Raw genomic sequence first — 21,985 nt, 5'->3', positions numbered from 1 at the left:
CCGCACACCCCTGCTTTATTTATAGCCAGAGCCAAGTTCAATAGACTACACAGTAGGAAGCCAGAAACACAACCCCATCCTCCTAGAATCTCACTAAGTGATTAGACTTTTAGTTCAGATGAAATGGTTGTCAGACTCAAGTGTCAGTGGTGCTCTCATCTTGTCCTGTCCAACAGGCCACAAAGATTGTGTTGATAAAAGGAGAGCGTCAGAGACAATTAATATAAACACAGGTGCACCACAAGGTACTGTTTTAGCACCTTTATTTATTTTTTTGCTAACCAAATTATTCTGATGATATCGCACCAGCTGGCCTTCTGCGAGACCAGAACACTTAAACAGACTGTACATGTTTTACTTGTGTAACTTCTCTGTGGTAATGATGAGAGGCATGAGCACCTGAAAAACATGGTGGTAAAACCAAAAGGTTTAATTTATCGAGCAAGGTGTGAGGCACAGAGAGACTCTGAGCCTTGTGTGTGGCATACATGCCAAAAAAAAACTTCAATTTCTCTCTCTGCCTTTTAAGGTTGTATTCAAGCCAAATTTGCTTCAAATTAACCATGGAGCATGAAGCTTGTATTGTACCTCCCCCTAGTGGTCAAAAACTATTACAACCAAACAGTTTGCACACAAAGTTGGACACATCAACACTCTCAGGTCAGGGTACAGACATGGGTGATGTGCTGCTATGTTACAATAAAGGATACAATGCAATGTCTGAAATTGAAATCACATTTATTGTTTGTTCTGGAGTTGATTCACTTAAAACTTGCCCCTTTGTGTACAGTACAGTTCTTTCCTCAACTGCATCTTTTTCTTCTTAATCATCATCGTCATCTCACTGTCTTTTTACACACTCACTCTCATACACACACACACATACACACACGTACACACAAGACAGCCAGTTACACCAGCTGAGGCTTATTCAGGTAATCTTAAAAGGGAACTCTAATGCACCAGCCTCTTAATTCACATCTCACACAGTAATGCAACCACAGACCTGCGAGAGGCTACAGTGTCTATTACTCTGTGAATGCAGAGAGAGGATCATATCTCATATCTCGTGCAAAGTGGTTCCCTTTAAGGCCTGCTTATTAGAGACCTTTGAAACCAGGATGTGACAATCACATTAAAATGTTTTCCTCGCGCTTCACTCACTCGTCATCTTGCTGACCTGCCACATTCTTACCAGCACCAAAGTTTCAGCTTGGAGAGACTAACAGATAAAAATAAAAAATACTCTAAGATTCACCTTGCAGGACTGCAAATACAGAAATGCACAGAGCAATAAAAAATACATAGCATCAAAGGTTGAAATCAAATCACACTAGAGGAATTAAGATCACTTAATTTTTTTTCCAACTACCTTGCTATTAGAACTGCTGATAGCTCTACTAGCATCAACAGTTTCTTAAGTACATGTAGTTATATAGTATGTATCTATACTCCATAAAAGGGTTGGGGTATCGTTTGGATTGAACAGTCATGTTTCAAACACTGGAACAAACTTCAAAAGGTCATCAGCCTACATGGACCCTTTAGTTATTGCTTCAGTTCTAGGTTGATATGAACACACTCTGAAGCAATGTAAAAAGAGACAGACCGCAGACTTCAGCCTCAGGAGCCCGAGGTCAGATGCGTTTCTGTGTTGGGACTGAGGGCTGACAGTTCTCGAGAGCCCTGCTTGAAATCAAGTTTGATTTGTGTTCGTGTTTTAATTGGAATAATCTAACCCTACAATAACAACACGAGTCCCATGAAGCTGCTCCAGCAGCCCGAGTCTTTCAGACCGGGGGAATTCAGCTGTGCATGTAGTGGATGCAGATCAACTCTGGTTCAGTCCATTGTTCAGTGTGGAGCCTTGGGGAACTCGATAGCTGTGCAGAGTTTCCTCTGCCATCAGGTCCAATGTAAACAGCTGTTACAGAGGCAAGACAAGGAAGTAAACAGACTCTTTGGCACATCCGAACACGATGATGGATGCATGTAAGTCCTGATCAGACTACATACAGACAGGTTCCCAAATTTAGTTCACTTTGAGCTAAGGAGGTGTCTTTCTAACAAGCAGTTTTACTTCTGTCTTTCTCTTTAAAATGGGAAACAAATGCACATTTGCTATGCATGTACACAAACATACAAACTAAGACACACGCTCACATTGTGCACTAGAGCAAAAGTGCACCGCTGACCTATTTTCAAACATTCCAAAGATCTACTTTAGCTTTAAAATTACCTAGCTTACCACATTCAGATGCATAATAATAAATAAATAATAATTTGGGTTACATTGAAAAAGGCAGGAAGAAAATGGCAACACTGTGAATGGAAAGAAAAAAAAACCTTAAAATGTGTTTCTATGGCCCCACTTTTCAAATCTCAAAGATTAAAAAGCAACTGTGCCTCCAACACAACAGCAGCCCTATCTGCTGAAAACAGCAAACTGTGGAGAAGCAACATCATGAAAGATAAAACTTCAATGGTATAGTAAGATGGGGCACATTTGATTGTGTTTGAGTGTGTGCATATAAGGTATTAATAGGTGCTTTAAGCTACATTCAAGCAAAACGTATATTTTGGGGAAATTACATTACATTATCAAGTTAACAAGGGGGATCTTCCCTTTTTGAGTGTGCTTCCACTTCTTGTTCCTTTAACCAATCGGAATTAGTCAAATTTCACCCATTCAAATGGGTGTTTATGTAAGTGCTGAGTGACAATGTCAACATTGAAAGTGCATTTTTTTTTTTTTTTTTAAAACACCAAGTGTTACCGCATGTTTAAAGTCTCAACCACAAGACTAGCATGATTATAAATGTTATTTTAATCTCAGTCAGGGCCTCTATGTGAGAGGCTGAGGCCAGCGCTTCCAGCGTGCTGGTAGAAATGGCCAAAGTCTCACAAGCCTTAATAATGCACAGTTCGTAAGGGGAGAGGTCGGGGTGGGTGGGTGGGGGCTGTAATAGACAGGGGGTTGAAGCTTGATAATAGACTGCATTAACCCCTAAATTGCCCAGTGAACAGGAGGAGAGGTACAGCAACGGTCCAAATCAACACCTGGACATTCAATATAAACAAGTCAAACACAAAACATTAGTTCATCTCTCCTCATAACCTTGGACAGTTCCCACAATCCCTGGTGCGCAGATAATCCAGGAGAGCTTCGTTCCCATGGTAACGGGACTTAGTAACAGTCTAGAAAGCTGCTTCAAAGGTGCTTGGGGCTCACAGGGCTCTTTGGAGGGGAAACACTCCTCCGCAACAACACTTTGTGAAGGCCAAAGGAAAAAAAACAGATGCACGAAAAGAAAGTGTAAAGGCAAGAGAAAACAAGAAGGGGTAAAATGACAGCAAGCGATGAATTTGAGCTTACACCATCTGGGTAGAAAGAGGAATAGGAGTCGGAGTTAGGGCAGGCTGCTCCTCTGAGGCCTTTACTATCTCTGTGGCAGTGATGGTGCGAGCACACTCGGCTAGAGGTGTAGGGGAGCGGCTGTGAGGAGCTGTGGTGCGGGTCTGGGTGGAGGTGAGGGCAGGTGTGGTAGAGGTGGTACTGGAGGTAGAGGTGGAGGCTGGGGCAGAGGCCTGGACCGGGGCTGGGTCGTCAGCCGGGGCAGGGGGTTCAGTGGAAGCTGCCTTGGGAGCAGCAGGCTTGTTGTAGTTCATCTTGAGGATGTGCTGCTGGAGGTGTCTGATCCAGTCCTCCTGCACGGACAACGGACCGTGAAACTCCACCTCGCAGAACCTGGCGTAGACAGCAAACACATTTAAGCCAGGAATTATGCAAAAATAACACTACCACTAATGTGTAAAATAACACAAAATAACACTGCCACTAATGTGTAAAATAACTGCAACAGCTTTTGTGGCTCCAGCAAAGTTTTCACACAAAGAAATGAAACACAATCTGATGCTGGTAAATTCAGGACTTCCTCAGGGAGCAGCCGATCCTGTTAAAACTTTTGTACTGCAGTTATGCCAGAATTTAAGCACTCATTCATGTTGACTGAAAATCCCAAATGGTTCACTATTCTCAATATAGTGCATTAGCACTACACTGCTCGGCAGGGGGTGAGGATGGTGATTGCTGCTTGGGGATTAAGGGACTATTTAAAATTTAGCCAGACAGTTATATTAATGCTGCGGTCTCATATTTTCTAATGTTAAGGTCCCTGAACATTTTCTCCTGGGTTCTGGGAAGCTCTGCTCTAAAGTATGGGTTTCACTTACCGGCACTTCAGGGTGTAGAACTTGCCCACCAGTTTGACCAGTGGGTAGGAGGGTGGTTTGGGCACCAGGGCGGGGACGGTGCCTGTGCGGGGGGGCTTTGGAGGGCCGCTGTCTCTTTCCATTCCATCTGGACAAGACGGGTGCTTCAAGGGCCGACGCTCAAAACCTTATCAAGAAGAAGAGGCGACAAATGGGACTGGTGCAAAGTGGAGCACCTAAGTATGTGAGTGTATCAGCCCAGAAACTGACGTGGAGTTATTTAAGTCATTAAAAGCCTATAAGGTGGAGCTTTCTTTCTGAACACAGATGATGTATAATCTTCAGTAATTCTCTTTTCTCATTTAATTTTGTACTTGCAAGGTTAATTAATTTTGCACAAATACTTTCAACAGATTAAATGTAAAAATGTGGCCCGTTCACTACTTTTCAAAGGAATAAAAAACATGATGAAAGCCAATTTAATGTCAAAAACCAACGATAAAAAGCAACTCACTGTCACAGAAAATGGCTAGTGCGGTGCTGTGGCTCTACTCCAAACACTTCATTTATTTCTCCTCACTTTCAGTGTTTTTGTTTTTCTTTTAGCATAGCAGGCTCTTTTTTCATTTTATTACACATAATTTATTCTGTTAAAACTGCTATTGTGTAGCTGCAGACGGTGGTCTTTTTTAAACAGGAGACTACAGTCATGCTAGCAGCTCTGTGAGGCTGCACTTGCGCAGCAGTTCGAACAAGAATTAAAAGAAGAAGAATTAAAAACAACTGACTACGTACAAGGTATACAAACGTGGGTTTATGATACATGGAGGCACATGACTGAGTGCATGAGAGCCAAAACATATGCTGGATCCTCACGTACCTCTGGGCAGGCGGACATTCAGCTCACTACGCGCCACCTGTGCTTGAAGTGGGAGGCCGCCAGAGAGTCGTGAGGGACTGGGACTGCTGCGGCCGGGCCTGATGGCAGCGGCCTGCAGGTTGGTACCACCATCACCCTCTGTGGTCTTGGAAGAGCCCTGGCTGACCTCGCGGCTCATTGGTCGCACCAGGCTTACAGCCAAAGATGAAGACCACTGGGAGGAGGAAGAAGAGGCCTTCTGTGATGAGATGGGGAGGATATGATCAGAATCCGCTGATACAGTCAGAGGTGAGCTGCTCTTCTGGAAGATTGAAAAAGATGAGCGATCTTATCAGCTTTACACTAACGACAGACACTTGAGCTGCCATGTCCAATGTCCACATTAAGCACACCCTGTTACACTAACAAGGTCAATTTATACTTCAAACTGAAAACCTCTCTCTCAACATATACATAATTTGCTGTAGAATGATTCTAACTGTATCACCAAAGTAATTTATAAAACGGATATTTAAAAAAACATTATAGTAGAGGGGCATATTTATTTAATTAGGCCTTTCAAATTAAGTATTTTATTATATAAATTTTGCTGCTATGTTTAGGGTGTTTTGATTGCCCACTTGTCAAACTGTTCCTTTAAAGCAGTAAGGAGTTCATGTAAGCACCTTATATTTCAAAATATATGTAGAAATAAGTATTTCAGTTAAAAAATGTCTGACTAACGCTTCTTGAATTCGCTTACATCTTGAAATTGAAGATGCCAAGATCTTGATACCCAATTAGGCAGCTGTTACAGAAAACATTCTCTACATTTGTTAGATAATTAATTTATCTCTGTGTGTATAACACTGTATACAATCATAACCAGTGACCTTTCAAGCCTATCTGTCATCAACAAAGCACTAAGAGCCCAATTAAGAAAGCTTGGCAATTAAGTGATCCTTACTGTATGTGTTTTAAGTCATCAGTATTAATGAGATGCGTTAGAAAGCAAATGGATAAGGCTTAAAGGCCACTTACTACCTCTTTCAATCATGTCATGGTCTTCAGTGGTAATCTTTGATATTACTACTACTACTAACAATAATAATATCAGTAATAAGGTAACATAAAGCTAGCAAGTGAACCTTGAGTTAAGATTATATTTGTCCAAGAAAAAGGCAAGTCATCATTACTCCGAGGAATAAAACATTGCTTTACTGAGAAGTCTCTGCAGAACTATAAAGCCCCTTCACACCAGGTGTTTCCACTCCTGTTTCATTGATTAGACTCAACCTGACATCTCTCCCATTCTGCTGTTAATTTCATCAGTCTTACTGGTAGTTAGAAAAACATCTGTGAGTGTGTGCGTACAGGGCTGTAAGGCATATTTGATCACTGTAGCTTAAATAATCAATACGCATCTAAATGCAGAGAAACTGACATTTTTCCAAATATTGCTTACATATTTACATTTATAGATTTATTTGGTTTCTTGTTTTTATTTTTTGGGAATTAAAACACATGCACATTGCCAAAGATGTAACTGGAAATACTAAATTATATATATTGTTTAACTACTAGTTGATTGACAGTGTATTACAGCTGCATCTCAACAGAGCTGAAACTCTTCAGTCAATTAATTGATTAGTCAAGCGAAAACTGGCAACTAATTGATTAATCCTTTAAGTCATTTATCAGACAAAAATAGGAAACAGTCTCTTTTTAAAGTATAAATATATATAGAGAGAGAGACAGAGAGAGAGACCTTTGATGACATCAACTATGGATTCTGGGTAATTGTGAGGACATTTCATGTGTCATGTCATAACTGATTAATCTGCAGTGTATTTTTTCAATTCCACATTGGGTCAATGGACTGACAGAAACTAGCGAAAATACTTCCCTGAAAAATGCTCCCTAAAGCCCAGAATGGTATCTTCAAATAAACTGTCCTGTCAAACCCCCCGAAATATTGAATTTACTTTCACATAAGACAAAGAAAATTAGCACACCCTTTTCCCTGAGAAGCTGTGAATTTTTGGCATGTTTGCCTGACAATGATGGAAATGATTAATCAGCTGTCAAAACTGCTGCTGATTAATTTCTGTCAATTGACTAATCAATAAATGGCCTATAAATGGATAAGTGCTTTTCTAATGATGATATCAGTCATTTCTTGGTCCTCAGACGCAGGCGTGACAATCCAATACATGCAGCTTAGTTAGGTTCATTTTTCAGTAAAAAAAACCCTTTACAATATGATTACAAGGACATTTAAAAGGTAATCCATTCTGTATGTGTGTCACATCACAGCTCAGGGAAAAGGTGTGACAGTGACGCAAATGCACCAGAAACTAATTCAGGAGGGAAAAAAAGAAAAAAAAAAAAAGAAACGTACATTTTCTTCTATCAACAGCATGCCATAATTTATCTGAAGATGAAACATAAGCTGCCAGGCACCCTGGTTACTATGGCAACTATCAAGTCAATAGCTGAGTTGTTCTGGCATCTGTCCCCACAGTGATTTTTGCTGGGTGTAAAGACACAGGATCTACAGTAAGGCTCAAAGCTGTTAGACAACACGTCTGAAGCTTTCCAAGACACAAAATGTCTGTCGAGCCACCAGCTGAGGCATGTTAGATCTCCAAACATGACGCCTATTCAAAGACACTGGGAGGAAAGTGAGCGTGTCAGAGAAGTAGCACAGTGGGTTATGATCCTTTATTGTATAGTTGCTCAGCTTTGTGGGAGGCACAAGTTCTTCACTGATATTTTACCATTTTTTTTCTGTGAGACAAAAGAAAGCATTCACACTCGCAAAAAGTAGATTTTGCTGGAGCGTCAGAGGCCAAAGATAAATCCAAGTAAAGCCTGAGTGCTTGCTAAGTTACAATAACACTCGCATTGACCTGAGTTATTACACTAGAACGAATAACCAACTGACTGCCTGTCCTCACCTTCTTGAGGGCAGAGCGGTTCCCCTGCATGTAGCTACGGTGCATCTCCAACACCTTCTGTGGCCTGCTGCGCATCCAAGCGCTAAGCGTCTCGATGGGGGATCCATTTACACACCACTCAGTCACGCCAAACTGCCTCAGGTGGGCTCGTGCATGGCTCGCCAGAGCCTTACGGTTCTCAAAGTAGAACCCACACAACTCACAGCTGGGATCTGACAAACACAGGAAAGAAAGAAAGTGAAGAGAGTAATGATCAGTAATGGTGGAAAAAACAAAAACCTAACAATGACTCACCCTGGTGATGCTTGTCTGGGGAGGGTTTTCTTTTGTAGGAGAAATCATGTGGCAGAGGTGAGAAAGTTTTAAGCTGATGTGGTGGCGATTGGGAAGTCTCCACGGACTGAGCCTCTGCTGACAGGGGCCTTTTCCCCAGTGGGGACATCCTGAAAAGCTTCCCTGCAGGTGGGGTAGCAGATGGACCCACGGACCCCAGGCCCTGCTTATGGAGCCTCGAACCCGACTGCAGCAAAGTGTGAGGAGATTTACGGAATTTGGACACCTGGTAGCCCGAAACACCCAAACCATCAGAACTGCTGGCGCCCCCGGTGTTGTCCCATCGGGGACTGTTGGATCCCTGGCTCGACTCCTTCTTCACTCCCTGGTCTGAGTGAGAGGAGGCACCCACCCCTCTCTTGTGCATAACTTCTCTCAGGGTGTCGATGGGCGAGCCGTTGACAGACCACTCAGTGATGCCCATCTGGCGCAAATGGGATCGAGCGTGGCTGGAGAGGCCTTTGCGATTCTCAAAATATTCCCCGCAGAACTCACAGCGAATATCCCTTGTAGGTTCCACTTCATGGGCCATGGCTGAGGAAGGACCAGAAGGAGAATGTAAACATATTTATCGTACGGGCATGAAGGCACAGGGGTACCGTATCAAGCTTCTCAACTAACTTTGAGCAAGATAATAAATAAGTGTATTTACCAAAATGTCAAATTATTCATTTCAATTGCTAAATAAACCCTGGAGACAAAACTTAGGGTTTAAGTTACCCAAGTTGAGGGGGAGCACACTGTCAGAGCTGCTCCAGCTACAGCTGAGAGGTTCAGTCGAGAAGCCCCCAGATCTCCCCACAGCTCCAGGCGTGGTGACCTCCAGCTGCACCGGCTCAGGCTTCAGCTTGAGGATTAGCCCGCTAGATGACGTTGGTGTAGCAGAGTTCGATTTAGATACGGTGGGCTGAGGAGGACTGGAGGGGCGGGCGAAGGCGAAGGGCAGACGACTGAGGAGGGTGGTTGAAGGAGAGGAGGAGGTCGACAGAGGGGAACGAGGGGGTCCCGGAGAGGATGGAGGTGGAGTTTTGAGAGGCTTTAGAGGAAGAGCGCAGGGCAGGCCACGTCTTGTGATGATCTCCCTCAGGGTGTCGATTGGGGAGCCGTTGACAGACCACTCTGTAATGCCCATCTGGCGCAGGTGGGAGCGGGCGTGGCTGGAGAGTCCTTTGCGATTCTCAAAATATTCCCCGCAAAACTCACAGCCTATTTCCTTTGGAGGTTCACCTAAGAGTTTAATGTTGTGTTAAAGAGAAAAAGTATTATACCTCATGCAACGTGTGATTTTTACAGCTGAGGCCACTTAATGTGAAGGATTTATCATTAATAGGCAGCACTTACTGTGTGGAAGGGCCATGAGCTCCCCACTACTCAGGCGGAAGACCTGCACGGAAGAGGACTTGAGACGCTTGGCAGGCGGGCCAAGTAAAGACGAGGCAGAGGAAGAGGTAGCTTTGGACGTCGACCCACCTCCAGCTGTGGTCACCTTATAGATGAGGGAAGAAGGTGAAGAGGAAGAGAGGCTCAGCATGGACTGCTTTGGGGAGGAGAGCGTGGTGGTGAGGCCTCGTGGTTCTGCGTGGCCGTCAAGCTGCAACACACTGGCTTTGTGCTTGAAGTCATCTGTATCAATGAGCTGGTTCAGGAGGTCGATGGGAGAGCCCTTGGATTCAGAGTACTCCACCCCAAAGTGCCGCAGGTGGGCTCGTGCGTGGCTGGATAAGCCTTTGCGTGTCTCAAACCAGGCGCCACACAGCTGACAAACAATGTCCTTGTTGGGGTCCACCTCCAGCGCTGCACATGAAGAAATAACTACGCTGAGCCTCACAACAACAATAAACAATATGATGTTTTACAGTGTTATCAGAGACAGACTTCGGTGACGGCAGCGGCACTTACTGAGGTTGAGAGGAGCATCATTCTCCTGTGGTGCCCAGAGGGGTTTGGTTGTTGTGATGGTGGCCGGGGCAGAGATGTTAGAGTTTAAGCTTTTCATTCCCCCAGCCTTGTGCTCTGGGGAGCGCAAGGGGGAAGACACTGGCAGCAGAGAGGAAATGGGGGCTTTCCTCACTACTGAGGAAGGGGAGCCAGAATGAGGTGGAGCTGGAGAGGCACCGGGTGAAGGTGTCGGTGTGGAGGAGGAAGAGGGTGGCGCTGCTTTCGCTGCTTTGGCCAGGATGGAGAGAGGGATCAGTTTCTCGTCTAAGTCCATGTCTTCTAAATCCTCATCTTTCTGAGGAAGAGGTGGGGAGGAGTTCTTAGCTGAGCGGGGCTCCAGAAGAGATGAGCTTATTTGGCTGTCTATGTTGCGCTCCTTGGCGATTTGGTAGAGGAGGTCGATGGGCGCCCCGCTGCTCTCTGAGACGCTGATACCCAGCTGGCGCAAGTGAGAGCGGGCGTGGCTGGACAGTCCCCGTCTGGTCTCAAACTGAGCTCCGCACACCTCACACTTCAAGTTGTGGACTGACAAAGAGGCAAGAGCAGCTGATGAGACATTAAAAAATTATAAGATAATAAGCCTAAGCTTATAAATTTCAGAAATATTTCAAAACAAGTGTTACTGTTCACATTCTGTTAATGTACGCTTTCATTATTTTAACCAACAGCAGCATTAACACAAAGTTTGCAAAGCAACAGCAGGTGGCTCAGGTTCTTTGAGAGGCTACCCTTCTCCCTGAGGACACGTCACCTCACTTACCCTTCCTGTCTACATCTTCACCCAGTCTGCAGGAACACTGGCACAGTGTTAGAGGTGCTTTTATTAGCCCCTAAATACATTTGTCTACCTCTCAGGATTTCCCTGGGGACAGCCCTCTCTGGTGTAGTTTTGCCACGCCTCAACACTGACCTAAGGTCAGTTTTACAATTTCCCCACTGACAGCTATAATAAGACTTTCACTGTGGCAAATCCAATCCCTTGTCAACACTCTGGGGTCAGCGTTCCCATATTCCTCTCTCACCCTTGGCGTCTGCATCCTCCCCGGGGGAGAGGCTGTCCGTGTCCACGCTGCTCAGCCCTGTTTTCCCGGGGCTTGAGCTCAGACCGTCCAGAGCTGGAAGCTGCAGCTCCTCCTCATCCTCTTCCTCAGCTGCTTCCTCCTCATCCCCTAAAACAGAAGACACAAAATCCATGAAAGTGTAGAAATGGCATGTTAATTAGGTCAATTAAGTGGCTGTGATAATAAATCACCTCAAAAATAAATGATGAGGAAAGTGTCTCAGGGCTAGATTCAATTTGTGTTCTAAAAATAAAAAAAAATAATAATTTAAAAAAGTCAGCCTTTTAAAGCATATTAATATATTTTTGAGTGCCTTGAGAATAAATAAAAAGACGCAGGCTGAAAGCAGGAAGAAAAAAAAAATCAACTCAGTCTTGTGAGCTCATTGCCTGTAATTTCTCAGTCCTTGCAATAACCGCGCATTATAACGTCTCCTGTGAGGAAATGTACATGCACACAATTCAAGTAATGAAACCCTGTCACAAAAGTAATAATTGCTCTACTGTATGAAGCAAACATGGCAGTCTTGGTTCCCCGCAGTCAGGCATTCCTGGGACAAAAGTGCCATTTTCTGCGACAAATCGGTAAATCAAAAGAGACGTGGAGACAGACAATGCTTTTTGTCTGGTGGGCGGCTCTGCGCTTGTCAGTTCATCTCTTGACTGTAAAAGAGCGGCGATGTGACACCTCGGAGCGCAGCGTTATAACACCATCTATTATAATGAAGACAATACTGAATAATCAGCGGAGTATTTATAAAACAGGGCAAAGTAGCAAACCGATAACTTGACTTTGTATCCGTTGAGGCAGAGAAACGCTGAGCAAACCCGATACTTCCAAGTACAAAAAAAAAAAAAAGTGATACTTCGATTATACTTCGTTGATCCGGATAAGTTGTAATAAGATTACAGACTATGACCGCTTTCGGTCCACAAAGTTCCCGTGTTTCCTGAGCAATCTCACTGTTAGTTTATTGTTTTAAAGAAACGTGCACAAATGCATGCACTTGAAAGCACAGCGTGTCCTCTATCAAAAATCAAAGCAAAGTAAAATGGCGAGGATTGGGCAACTGTAGGTAATTTTACAGATCCTGCAGCATTGAAAATTCTGGACGTCATCCCAGACGTACACAATAAAAAAAAAACCCTCTCAGACATTAAGAAAACACAAACTGTAACAACAACATCACAACAGCGAAAATCATCACAAATTGTCCGCGCGTGCAAGACGGGGAGCACCCGAAACAATAACAATGACCAGCTTTATGAGCTTTTGACATGCATGTCATGGGCTACCTGCATGGCTGTGCGCGACACTGCTTTTCTTTACATGGTCTCACATGATAAAGAGTTTTTTAATGGCTGTTGTCTGGCTACAATGTGACAGAAGATGCGGCGCGAGACGCGCAGGGTAACGCCGCCGTGTGATCCGAGGGCACGCGGTGCACAGGAATTACGGCGCGCGGTACTCACCGGTCCGCAACCGCAGTGCATCGGACTCCCGGCAGCTGAAGCCAGACAGTTTTTCCGCTATTGTTTGGGTCTGCGGGGAGGTGGAAGCAGCCATTTTGCCCCCATATGCACCGCTAAGCTAAGGCGTGACCAATCGAGTGGAGGCGGAGGTTGGGATAAATGCACCGAGTGCCACATCGACCACCGGCATCAGTGACGCTCTCACTCTCTCCAATACACACACACACACACACACAAACTCGCACACAGTTAAGGCTGATTTGATGTCGATCAGACACTTCACACAGAAGTGTAACAGAGGTGTCACTCAGGTCAGTCAGTCCCGTTTTTATTCAGAGTGAAACATACAGGTGCACTTCAAACAGCAGCGTCTTCACTCAGGTCTCACACTGCTTCCTGTATTTGTAATAGTCTCCTTCGTCCCTCCCTGGCATCCTTAAAGAGGCTTTTATACCCTGAGCCAAGTTTAAACTCCTAAAACTAACATGGTCTCAAACACATCAGCAACCAACAGAATAACAGCACACCAATGAGTACGGTCTATGTGGCACACTACTACTTCTAAGGATGGATCAATAATGAAAACTTACCCTCACACTCTTCTCCACCATCCTCCTCCTTCCAGCGGTGAGGAGATGCTGAAGGCAGTGCATCAGAGACGGCAGCACTCAGCGTCCCTTCACTCGTCTCCCCCTCCAGCTTTACCTGAGTGATTCCCTCCTCTTGCTCATCTTCCTCCTCACCCTCCTCCTCCTCCAGTGGTGAGTCGAGGCTCCGAGGGGGAGCTGTGGGGATTACAAGGTCGGGCCTGCTGGAGAAAAGCTCCCTCAGGATGTGGATGGGCGAGATGGTAACGTCCCAGTTAGTGATGCCGAAGTCGCGGAGGTGGGCCCGGGCGTGGCTGGACAGACCGGCCCGGGTGTCGAAGCCAGCGCTACAGAACTCACAGTGCATCACACTGAATGTGTCTGGGTCAAAGTTTGCAACTGTGGAGAGGACAGGTAATACAAGAAGAAGTTTAGACACATGACTCTCAGTGTACAGCTGTGGTTCCCACACCTTTTTGGCCTGTGACCCATTGAAAGTAAATATCTTCTTACAACACACTCTCATTGACTTAGTCTTTTTCTTATGTTCTTCTTCTTAGTTTTTTCTTATGTTGTTTGAATAATGTGTGGAGTCCCAAAGAAGTTAAATTATTCAGTAGAAAAAAGAAGAAGGGAAAAAAAGAAAGATTAGAGGCAAGTCAAGATTAGTTTAACTTTGTTAATCACCTTGTGTCCCTTCAGATTAATTTTGTGTCCCTCGAAGGGGTCCTGAACCACAGGTTGGGAACCACTGTTTTACATTTTAGTAAGAACTTCTAAAAACAAGTGACAAAAAAAAGTGGATTTTTTTTTCCACCTTGGCCTCTGTTAGTCTTACACACCCTGTCTGCTTGGGTTTTCAAAATGTGCTCAGGCAACATCTCCACAGCCCAAAGAAACACATGCAACAAGCTGCTGACCTTTTTTTTTCTTCTTCTGATAAGAGAACTTCTTCTCAATCGCATTGACTTCCTCAGGGGATATGAAGTGACGCACATTGTAGCTGACGCCCACTCGGTTCAGGTGGCCTCTCACGTGATTGGCAAGCCCGATGCCATTATGAAATCGATCGGGGCAGTAGGGGCATTTCCTCTCCACGCTCTTCAGCGCCTCCGAGTCCTCATCAATCTCGTCTTTGTCTTCATCCAAGATGCCCTCTGACAGGAAACGTTGCACGTGTTCCTCGTCAATGTCGTCGTCATCATCATCACTGTCAGTTTCCGCAGAAGCAGCAGTAACCCGAGTGCTCCTCCTCAAGAAGAAAACCTTTCCATCTTTTTCCTCTTCCTGTTTGCCTTCGTCCTTCACACTCTTCTTAGGCGGGAGCGATAATGTAGAACTCTGCTGTGCTGAACAGTCGTCTACAAAAAAAAAAAAAAAAGTCAGCGTTGAATAAACAGACATATCCTACTCAAACTGAATCAGTACCAGCTGAGGCTACGCACCTTAAACACTGTATGTGCATGTAGGGCTTTGGGTGAATGCTCTTTAGAGCTCCCTAGAAAACCACTTAAACTCTGTCTGACCTAAGTCACCTCTGAATATGTGTCAACCACATCTCAACCCTTCAAAGTATATATTACAACCCGCGTTTTATTTTTGCAGTATTGACCATTAACCATTATTCCTACACTGGTGACACTAATCAACCATGTGCTCCTCCAAAACACTGGTTGAGGATCTGAAATGACCCTAATTGATGCCTACAAATCAGGGAAATGCTATGAAGAACAGTGTAATATCCACTGTCTGAAATGTCATTAAGAAATAGCAGCTAATGGGAACAGTATAAGCCATGACAAGGTTTTGTCATGCACATCTGCTGGGCAGCATCCAAAGCACTCGTTTCCAAAACGACTCTGGATTATCCAGATGTTGCTTTGCAGACTTTAGACGTTCCTTCTGATGACTCTTCCATGTAGACCCTGTTTAAACACTACACAGTGGAGCGATGCACCAGTCCTGTGTCAGTGAAACCTTCCTGCAGCTCCTTTACAGTCATACAGGGGCTTTGCTTCGCCTTTCCGTCCAGCAGACGTGCAGTTTTATCTGCATGTTTTCTTGGTTTGTCGGATCTTGTCTTGACTTCCACAGTTCCCCTAAACTGCCATTTCTCAGTGATATTTCAGAGAGTGGAAATTTCAAGCTAGAAGCACTTTTTTGATTTCTTTCTTTTTTTAAATCTTCCTGGCTTTGTAGGAATTAATTAGCTTCATTTTCAGATCCTCAGTCAGCTGCTTGGAGGAACCCATGGTTGCTGAGTGTCACCGTAAGGTTTGAAGAGTCAGAGAATTTATTAATCCCTGGAAATGCCATCAGCTGACAGTTCCTCATGACAATGCTTGACCTGCCTTACAAGTACCAACTAGTTAAAGACGTTCTGAGACTTAACAAGTAGAAGTGTGTCAAAATTTCCACCCCAATTAGTGTTTATTTCTTCTATTTTTATTTATTATTTATGCATGAACCTTCACGAGCATTCTTAAAGTTTTTGTGTGCATGAAAACCCAGGAGAGGGAAGGTTTTGCCACAGAGAACATTAACGTCACTGGAGGAAAGCATTATAAATATGCAGGAGTTAGGGAGCGACATTAGCATTCATTTGTTGTCATGTTGCCGGCCACCTGACAAATGTCAAATATCTAATATTAATAAACAATAAACGCTCCACTAATGCTGTAGTAATGGTGACTTGGTCTAACCACAGCATTTTAGTGCAGAGTTGTGGTTTTGTGCCTTTAGTTTGGCACGGAGCCTCACCTGTGCTGGATCGTGCTCGAGTGTGTCGTTTCACTTCTGCAGGTGATTTGGCCTCAAGCTGGGACAGTTCAGTGTCAAGCTCTGTGCTCTGATATTCATCCTGCTCTTCTTCACTCCCGGGCAGTTTGTCATCATCCGGTCTGGGATGAAACTTTGCCAGATCAGTCCAAGCCTTTCCTCTCCTGCTGAATCTCCTGTTCCCAGCACACTTGAAGACCACCTGGCCTGCGGACTGAACTGCAGCGCTGTCTGGTGTTGTGCTGTCCTCAGAGGCAGTGACCCCTGGCTGGCTTTTGCCTTGAGCTGCATCGGGCAGGGATCCAGACCCAGAGGGGTGGTCAGAGTCAAGGATGGGTTTAGAAGTTCGAGCACCTGCATTAGATTTTGAATGCTGGCCAGTCTCATCAGCCTGTGCCCCACTGATGGAGAACTGTCCTGGGTGGACCAGTTTCTGGTGTTCCCTCAGTACGGTTTGACTGGAGGTCAGGAAGGCACAGTGGCCACAGGCCAGGGAAGTGGAGGCTAAACATGACGGTGAACCAGGAGGTGGGGAGTCAGCCTGGAGGGTGGGTTTTTTTCTGTTGTGGGTCTTTGAGTGATTAGCCAGTGCCTGGGAGGTTCTTGTGCTGAAGTTACACTTGGTGCAGACAAAGCGACGGCGGTAGGCAGAGACAGCTCGGGCCTGAGCTGAGGATCGAACTGAATTTGGCGGAGTTGCATCTGAGCGAACAACCGCTGGGTCTGCTTCTGGTGTCGAAACCGGGGCTGGGGACAGAGGTGGAGATGTGACTATTTCTGGGTCTGACACTTTGCCTGGAATCGAGACTGGGCTTGTGTCTTGCATAACGGCTGGGTCTCTCTGAGTCTCTCTTGCCTTCCCATTTTCATTCAGTTTCTCAATCTCCTCCAGGATCTTCAGACGGGATTCCTGGTGCTTTTTGTGGTGGTCCGCCAGCGCAAGCCGGTTCGCCAGGTTCCATCCACACTCAACGCACCGAAAACGGCCGCCCTTTCCCCCACGCCTGCCACCCCCTGAACCACTCTGACAGTGCTCAACCATATGCTCCTGCAGGTGAACCTGCTTTTTGAAATAAATGCTACATTCCACACAGGTGAAAATTTCTTTACCTGGCTCCACCCCACTTTCTCCTTCTTTGTCTCTTTTCCCTCCTTTGTGTCTGAACTTTATCGGCTCTTCCGCCGCTCCCTCTCCAGAGCTGACTTCCTCAAAATCATAAACCCCTCCACCTTGGTTTAGCTGTGCCACCTCAGAGGTTTTTGATTTTTGAAGACTCACTCCTGCCTGCTGGCCGGTCTCAGGCAATGTGCGCTTCAAGGTGCCAAGCCCAGAGAACGGCCTGAGCAGCACCCTCTTCTTTCTGCACCGCTGAATGAATGTGCAATGAGCCCAGGGGGCAGGAGGTGGACTCTCGGGGTCTGAGTCTCCAGGGAAGGTGTACACATCTTTCTCAGACTCCCTGGTTTCCTTTCCCTTGGGCCTTTTTTCGCCCTCATCTTCCTCACTATTGTCTGCCTCCTCCTCCATTTGGCAACCTTCCTTTGGTTTCACTTTGGACAGAAACAGCTCAGCTCCCTCAGATACATTCCAGACTTTGCTGTCTGCCACTGTGAAGAGAAAACAGAAGGATTATGAATGAAAGGAGCCTTAAGATAAAAAGAAAGATGCTAAGTGTGCAGGCAGATGTGGTATCTTCCTTACATTCTGGTAGGCCCAGCTGAGATGTATTTGGCTCTTCTGTCTTTGTGTTCTCATTGTTGTCGTCATGCCCCTCCGCGGGGGTAGATGTGTCCCTTTTACTATGCAAGTGCTGCAGTGTTTCAGGTTCTGGGTCCTCTTCACAATCAAGTCTGGACCACAGGAAGGGGGAAAAAAAACATCAAATCAAATTAGGGTTAGCATCTCTGCCTGGAGTAAGTCACTTCAGTGCATCGCGTTCATTACAGATCATGCATGTGCTCTCATTTCTTATTCTCAGCAACATAGCTACTATTGAGGACACTGAAGTCATGGCCTTGATATTTTTCCAGGGACTTTTGTGGGTTTAGCAAACTGGGTGTAGTGTAATTATAAACAGACACATGGTGGGAACGTTTTAAACTGATTCCAGAATTTGTAGACTCTTTCTATTTAAGGCCGACTACTGTTAGGCCAACTAAATAAATTAAGAATTTAGTTATGTTCCCCACCATAATTTTATGGTAGGCAGTGTGCAGGAAGCTTTGAAACATCATTTAGACCCTCACATCAGGAAATAAAATACTAACGCTTTATTTTACAGGTCTGTAATTTCCCAATAAGAAAGGTGAATCTGGAATTTGGGTTAAATTGGGTGGAATTTAGTTAGTTAAAGCAATAGTTTGACATTTTGGAAAATGTGTTTATTCACGTCCAAGAATTACCTGAGCTTAGCATAAAGACCAAAAACAGAGGGAAACAGCTAGCCTGGCTCCGTCCAAAGTAACAAACTCCGCCTACCAACACCTCTAAGGATCAATAATTAACATTTGATATGTCGTTTGTTTAATCTGATCAAAAACCGAAATGTAAAAACAACAGGCTGTAGTTTTACGGTGGTTATGTGTGGGACTATTTCTTAGCCGGGAGATGCCACACAAACACACAGGCACACTCCCACACACAGCGACACATTACCTCAGTATAGATATATATATTTATATATATATACATACATATATGTATTTTTTTTTTAATCGTGGCTACTGCCTACTTGAATGAAAAAAAATTGATCTGCCGTTGTGATGTCTCTCTGTGAGCACTTTTTTTTTTTCCCTGCCTTTTCCCCTACACCTCCTCCTCACCTGAGTCCAGAAGAAGGAGATCCTGGGCTGTGAGCAGCCAGACCATGAGGGTTAGAAAAGTGCTGTAGCTCCTCCTCTGACACATGACAGCACACAAAACACACAACCACAGGAACATCACTTCACGGCTCAACAGTTAAAATCCACAGTCAAAAATACAGAGCATACTCAGGTTACAGAGAGAGAGAGAGAGACTTCTGACTACAGGCAGACTGAGTAACATTTAAAACAATAAGGGGACAACAGTGATAGGTACGGTGAAGGTATCATATATTAGCTAAATTCAGTACAACTTCTAGCTTTGCTGCAGATTGTAAACACTACTGTGCTACTCTTGAGGGGTGTGCAACAGGTTTCCAATAGATATTAAACCATGTGTTACCATCTAGTGTTTCTTTCTCAGAATCAGAGTCCCAGCTTAGGGAGGAAGGAAAGGCTGAGGACCTGAATCTCCTCTGTGCGTTCTTCCCCGGGTCCGCACTGGGCTGAGTGCCCTCAGTCTGCATGGAGCCCTCGTCCCCAGCGCGGCCCCACGAGCATTTGGCAGTCGTCAGGCCATCCCTCACATTTGGAGAACATGAGGACTAGAGGCGATTAAAAAAAAAAAGAAAGGAAAAGAAAAACATTTCTAAACGTATGGTGGGAGGATAGCAATGAGAGCAAAAACTGATAACACTTTGATGATGTGTTTTACCTGTAAGGTGCAGCTGAGGAAGGTTTGTGCTGAGTTGAAGGGTGGGGGCCCATAACTGGTCCCTGGGGTTAGCCGTCCCTCTGGCTCCATGGTCCCCCCAGAGAACAGTATGGAGTCCCACTGGTGACCAGCCTGCCTACATTGTGCAGCCTCCTCTTCTACAGGAAACATTCACACATGAACACACACACTGAACAAAAAATAAAAGTTTTGAAAGGCTTAAAAGTTTCAGACTGCCTCTGCCTACTGTAGCAAACTGCTTTTTATTTTTCCAAACAGTCAGCTGATTGTAAGAAAGAATTTAAAAAAAATCACAGCAGACAGTATGAAAGTGTCAAATCTGCAGAGACTGCCGTGTTTGGGCTGCCCTCAGTATTTTCTGCCAGCTGCAGTTTTCGGATCGTCTGACCTATTTTCACAACATGTCTGGTCTTAAAGAACGAAATGGGGCGCCCAAATGGTTACATAAATAAGTGGCTTTTATATTCAGGCCCATATCCCCTGCTGCTGCCCCTCTACAAAAAAAAAAAAAAAAAAAAAAAGCAGGAAATGTCCGGGTACATCAAGGTGTCCCACGGGTTGGCCTCAGAGGACGTGTCTGATATCGATCCGGTCGTTGTCAGGTGACTATAAAAACAATGCATCCGTGCACAATGCCTTTAAACCCCCCCTCAAAATAAAAACGCCCATAAACTGCGTGTGTGTGTGTGTGTGTGTGGTTTTTTTTTTTAGTGCAAATACTCACTGAAATCGGCCTGGTTTGCGGATCGCAGTGAAAGGCTGGCTGTTTAAGCACCCTTCGTCATACTTTTGAGGAAGGGAGCTGAAGCTTTACGCCCCGAGACGATGCTCGCAAGAGGCTTTGACTGCTCCCATGGAGAAACTTGCTCTTTTAATCGCCGCTCAGGTTTTTTGCATGGATCCCTTGGAGATGCCAGACAGAGGACTCCATGTTATTTGGCTTGCAGGCACGCCACGGCTGCGTACGTAACGTCGACGGGGAGGGCGACGAGAAGAGTTTCGAGTAACCCACCGGGGACAAGTTTATTAAGTTCAACTTTTTATGAGCGCTTTGTTTATGTCCGTATTTCTATAACGACATGCTTATTTATATACGAGAGGCTCTCTGTTTTAAAGCTTATCTGCAAAACACACGGACATATATAACTGATCACCGCTCACATGTAGCACTGATAAAATCTATTAATATGAGAGATTATTTTATGAATACAGGCGCAGTATTAACTGTCATTTGTGAGTATTTGGATTCAGTTGATAGCATCTGTGTGGCCTACATATTAACCACAGTATTAAATGACATGTGCAGAAAACACACTGCAGATTTACCCCTCGCTATGGGTTAAATGCGGTTGTATTTAGGCTGTTAATTAGTTTGTCTGAATAAATTCCCTAAATGCTGGAAATCAATAAAACACCTTGCTGCTGATACATGGTCGTATAGCCCCCTCTGCTGGTCACAGACGGGACTGTGCGTTTGGATCATTAACGCCACTTTTGAGTAGTGGGTCATTAAATGATTAAAAATCAAAAACTGAAATCTGTCATTTACAAGAGACCTTTGATTCAGGACTTTGTATAAAGCCCCACTGGCAGCAGTTAGAGCTCTGAGTCTCTACAAGCTTTCCACACCTGGATTTGGACAGTTGATCCCATTCTTGCTGGCAGATCCTGTCAAGCTCCGTCACATTGGATGTGAAGTGTCTGTGAACTGTCGTCTTCAGGTCTCTTGACAGATGTTCCATGAGGTTTAGGCCACTCGGGGACAGTCAGACACTTGTCCCTCCAGCCCTCCAGTGTTGTCTTGGCTGTATACCATAAAGGCCTGATTGATTGATGGCGAGCTGCTGAGATGGTTGTTCTTCCACCAGGTTTTCTCATTTCTGCAGAGGACTTCTGAAGAGTCCTGGTGGTTCAGAAACTCTTCCATTTCACAATCATTGAGGTCACTCTGCCTCTGGGACACTCAGGATTTTAGAAAGAGTTTTAAACTTGCCTTGACCTGTGCCTCACCACAGTTTTACTTCAGAGATCTACAGAGGGTTGCTTGGATTTCATGGCTTGATTTTCATCCTGAAGTGCAGGGTGAATTGTTTGACCTCATACACAAAGGTGTGTGCCTTTCTGAACTGTGTCCAACCAATTTAATTTGCCACAGGTGGACTCCAGTCAGGTTCTAGACCAGAGGCGTCCAAACTGTTCCACAAAGGGTCGTGTGGCTGCAGGTTTTTGTTCCAACCAAGCAGCAGC

General features: G+C 44.9%; 1 protein-coding gene across 1 annotated transcript; it reads right to left on the bottom strand.

Moving 5' to 3' along the window:
* Positions 1-721: 721 nt before the first annotated feature.
* On the bottom strand, positions 722-20,683 carry si:ch211-194b1.1 (protein Wiz). The gene is made up of 17 exons (XM_041062448.1): positions 20,463-20,683; positions 19,718-19,875; positions 19,406-19,607; positions 19,024-19,099; positions 17,903-18,051; positions 16,183-17,808; positions 14,343-14,783; positions 13,426-13,821; positions 11,325-11,471; positions 10,264-10,827; positions 9,706-10,158; positions 9,085-9,591; positions 8,326-8,898; positions 8,032-8,243; positions 5,093-5,393; positions 4,234-4,399; positions 722-3,748 (listed from the first exon to the last, which is right to left on the bottom strand). The coding sequence occupies exons 2-17, from the start codon at positions 19,805-19,807 to the stop codon at positions 3,373-3,375; spliced, it is 6,279 nt and encodes a 2,092-aa protein (XP_040918382.1). The 5' UTR covers positions 19,808-19,875; positions 20,463-20,683; the 3' UTR covers positions 722-3,372.
* Between the last annotated feature and the right edge of the window lie 1,302 nt (positions 20,684-21,985).

The sequence above is a fragment of the Toxotes jaculatrix genome, chromosome 18 (genome assembly GCF_017976425.1).
Source record: "Toxotes jaculatrix isolate fToxJac2 chromosome 18, fToxJac2.pri, whole genome shotgun sequence".
NCBI lineage: Eukaryota > Metazoa > Chordata > Actinopteri > Toxotidae > Toxotes > Toxotes jaculatrix.
This window is presented reverse-complemented; position numbering and strand designations above follow the sequence as displayed.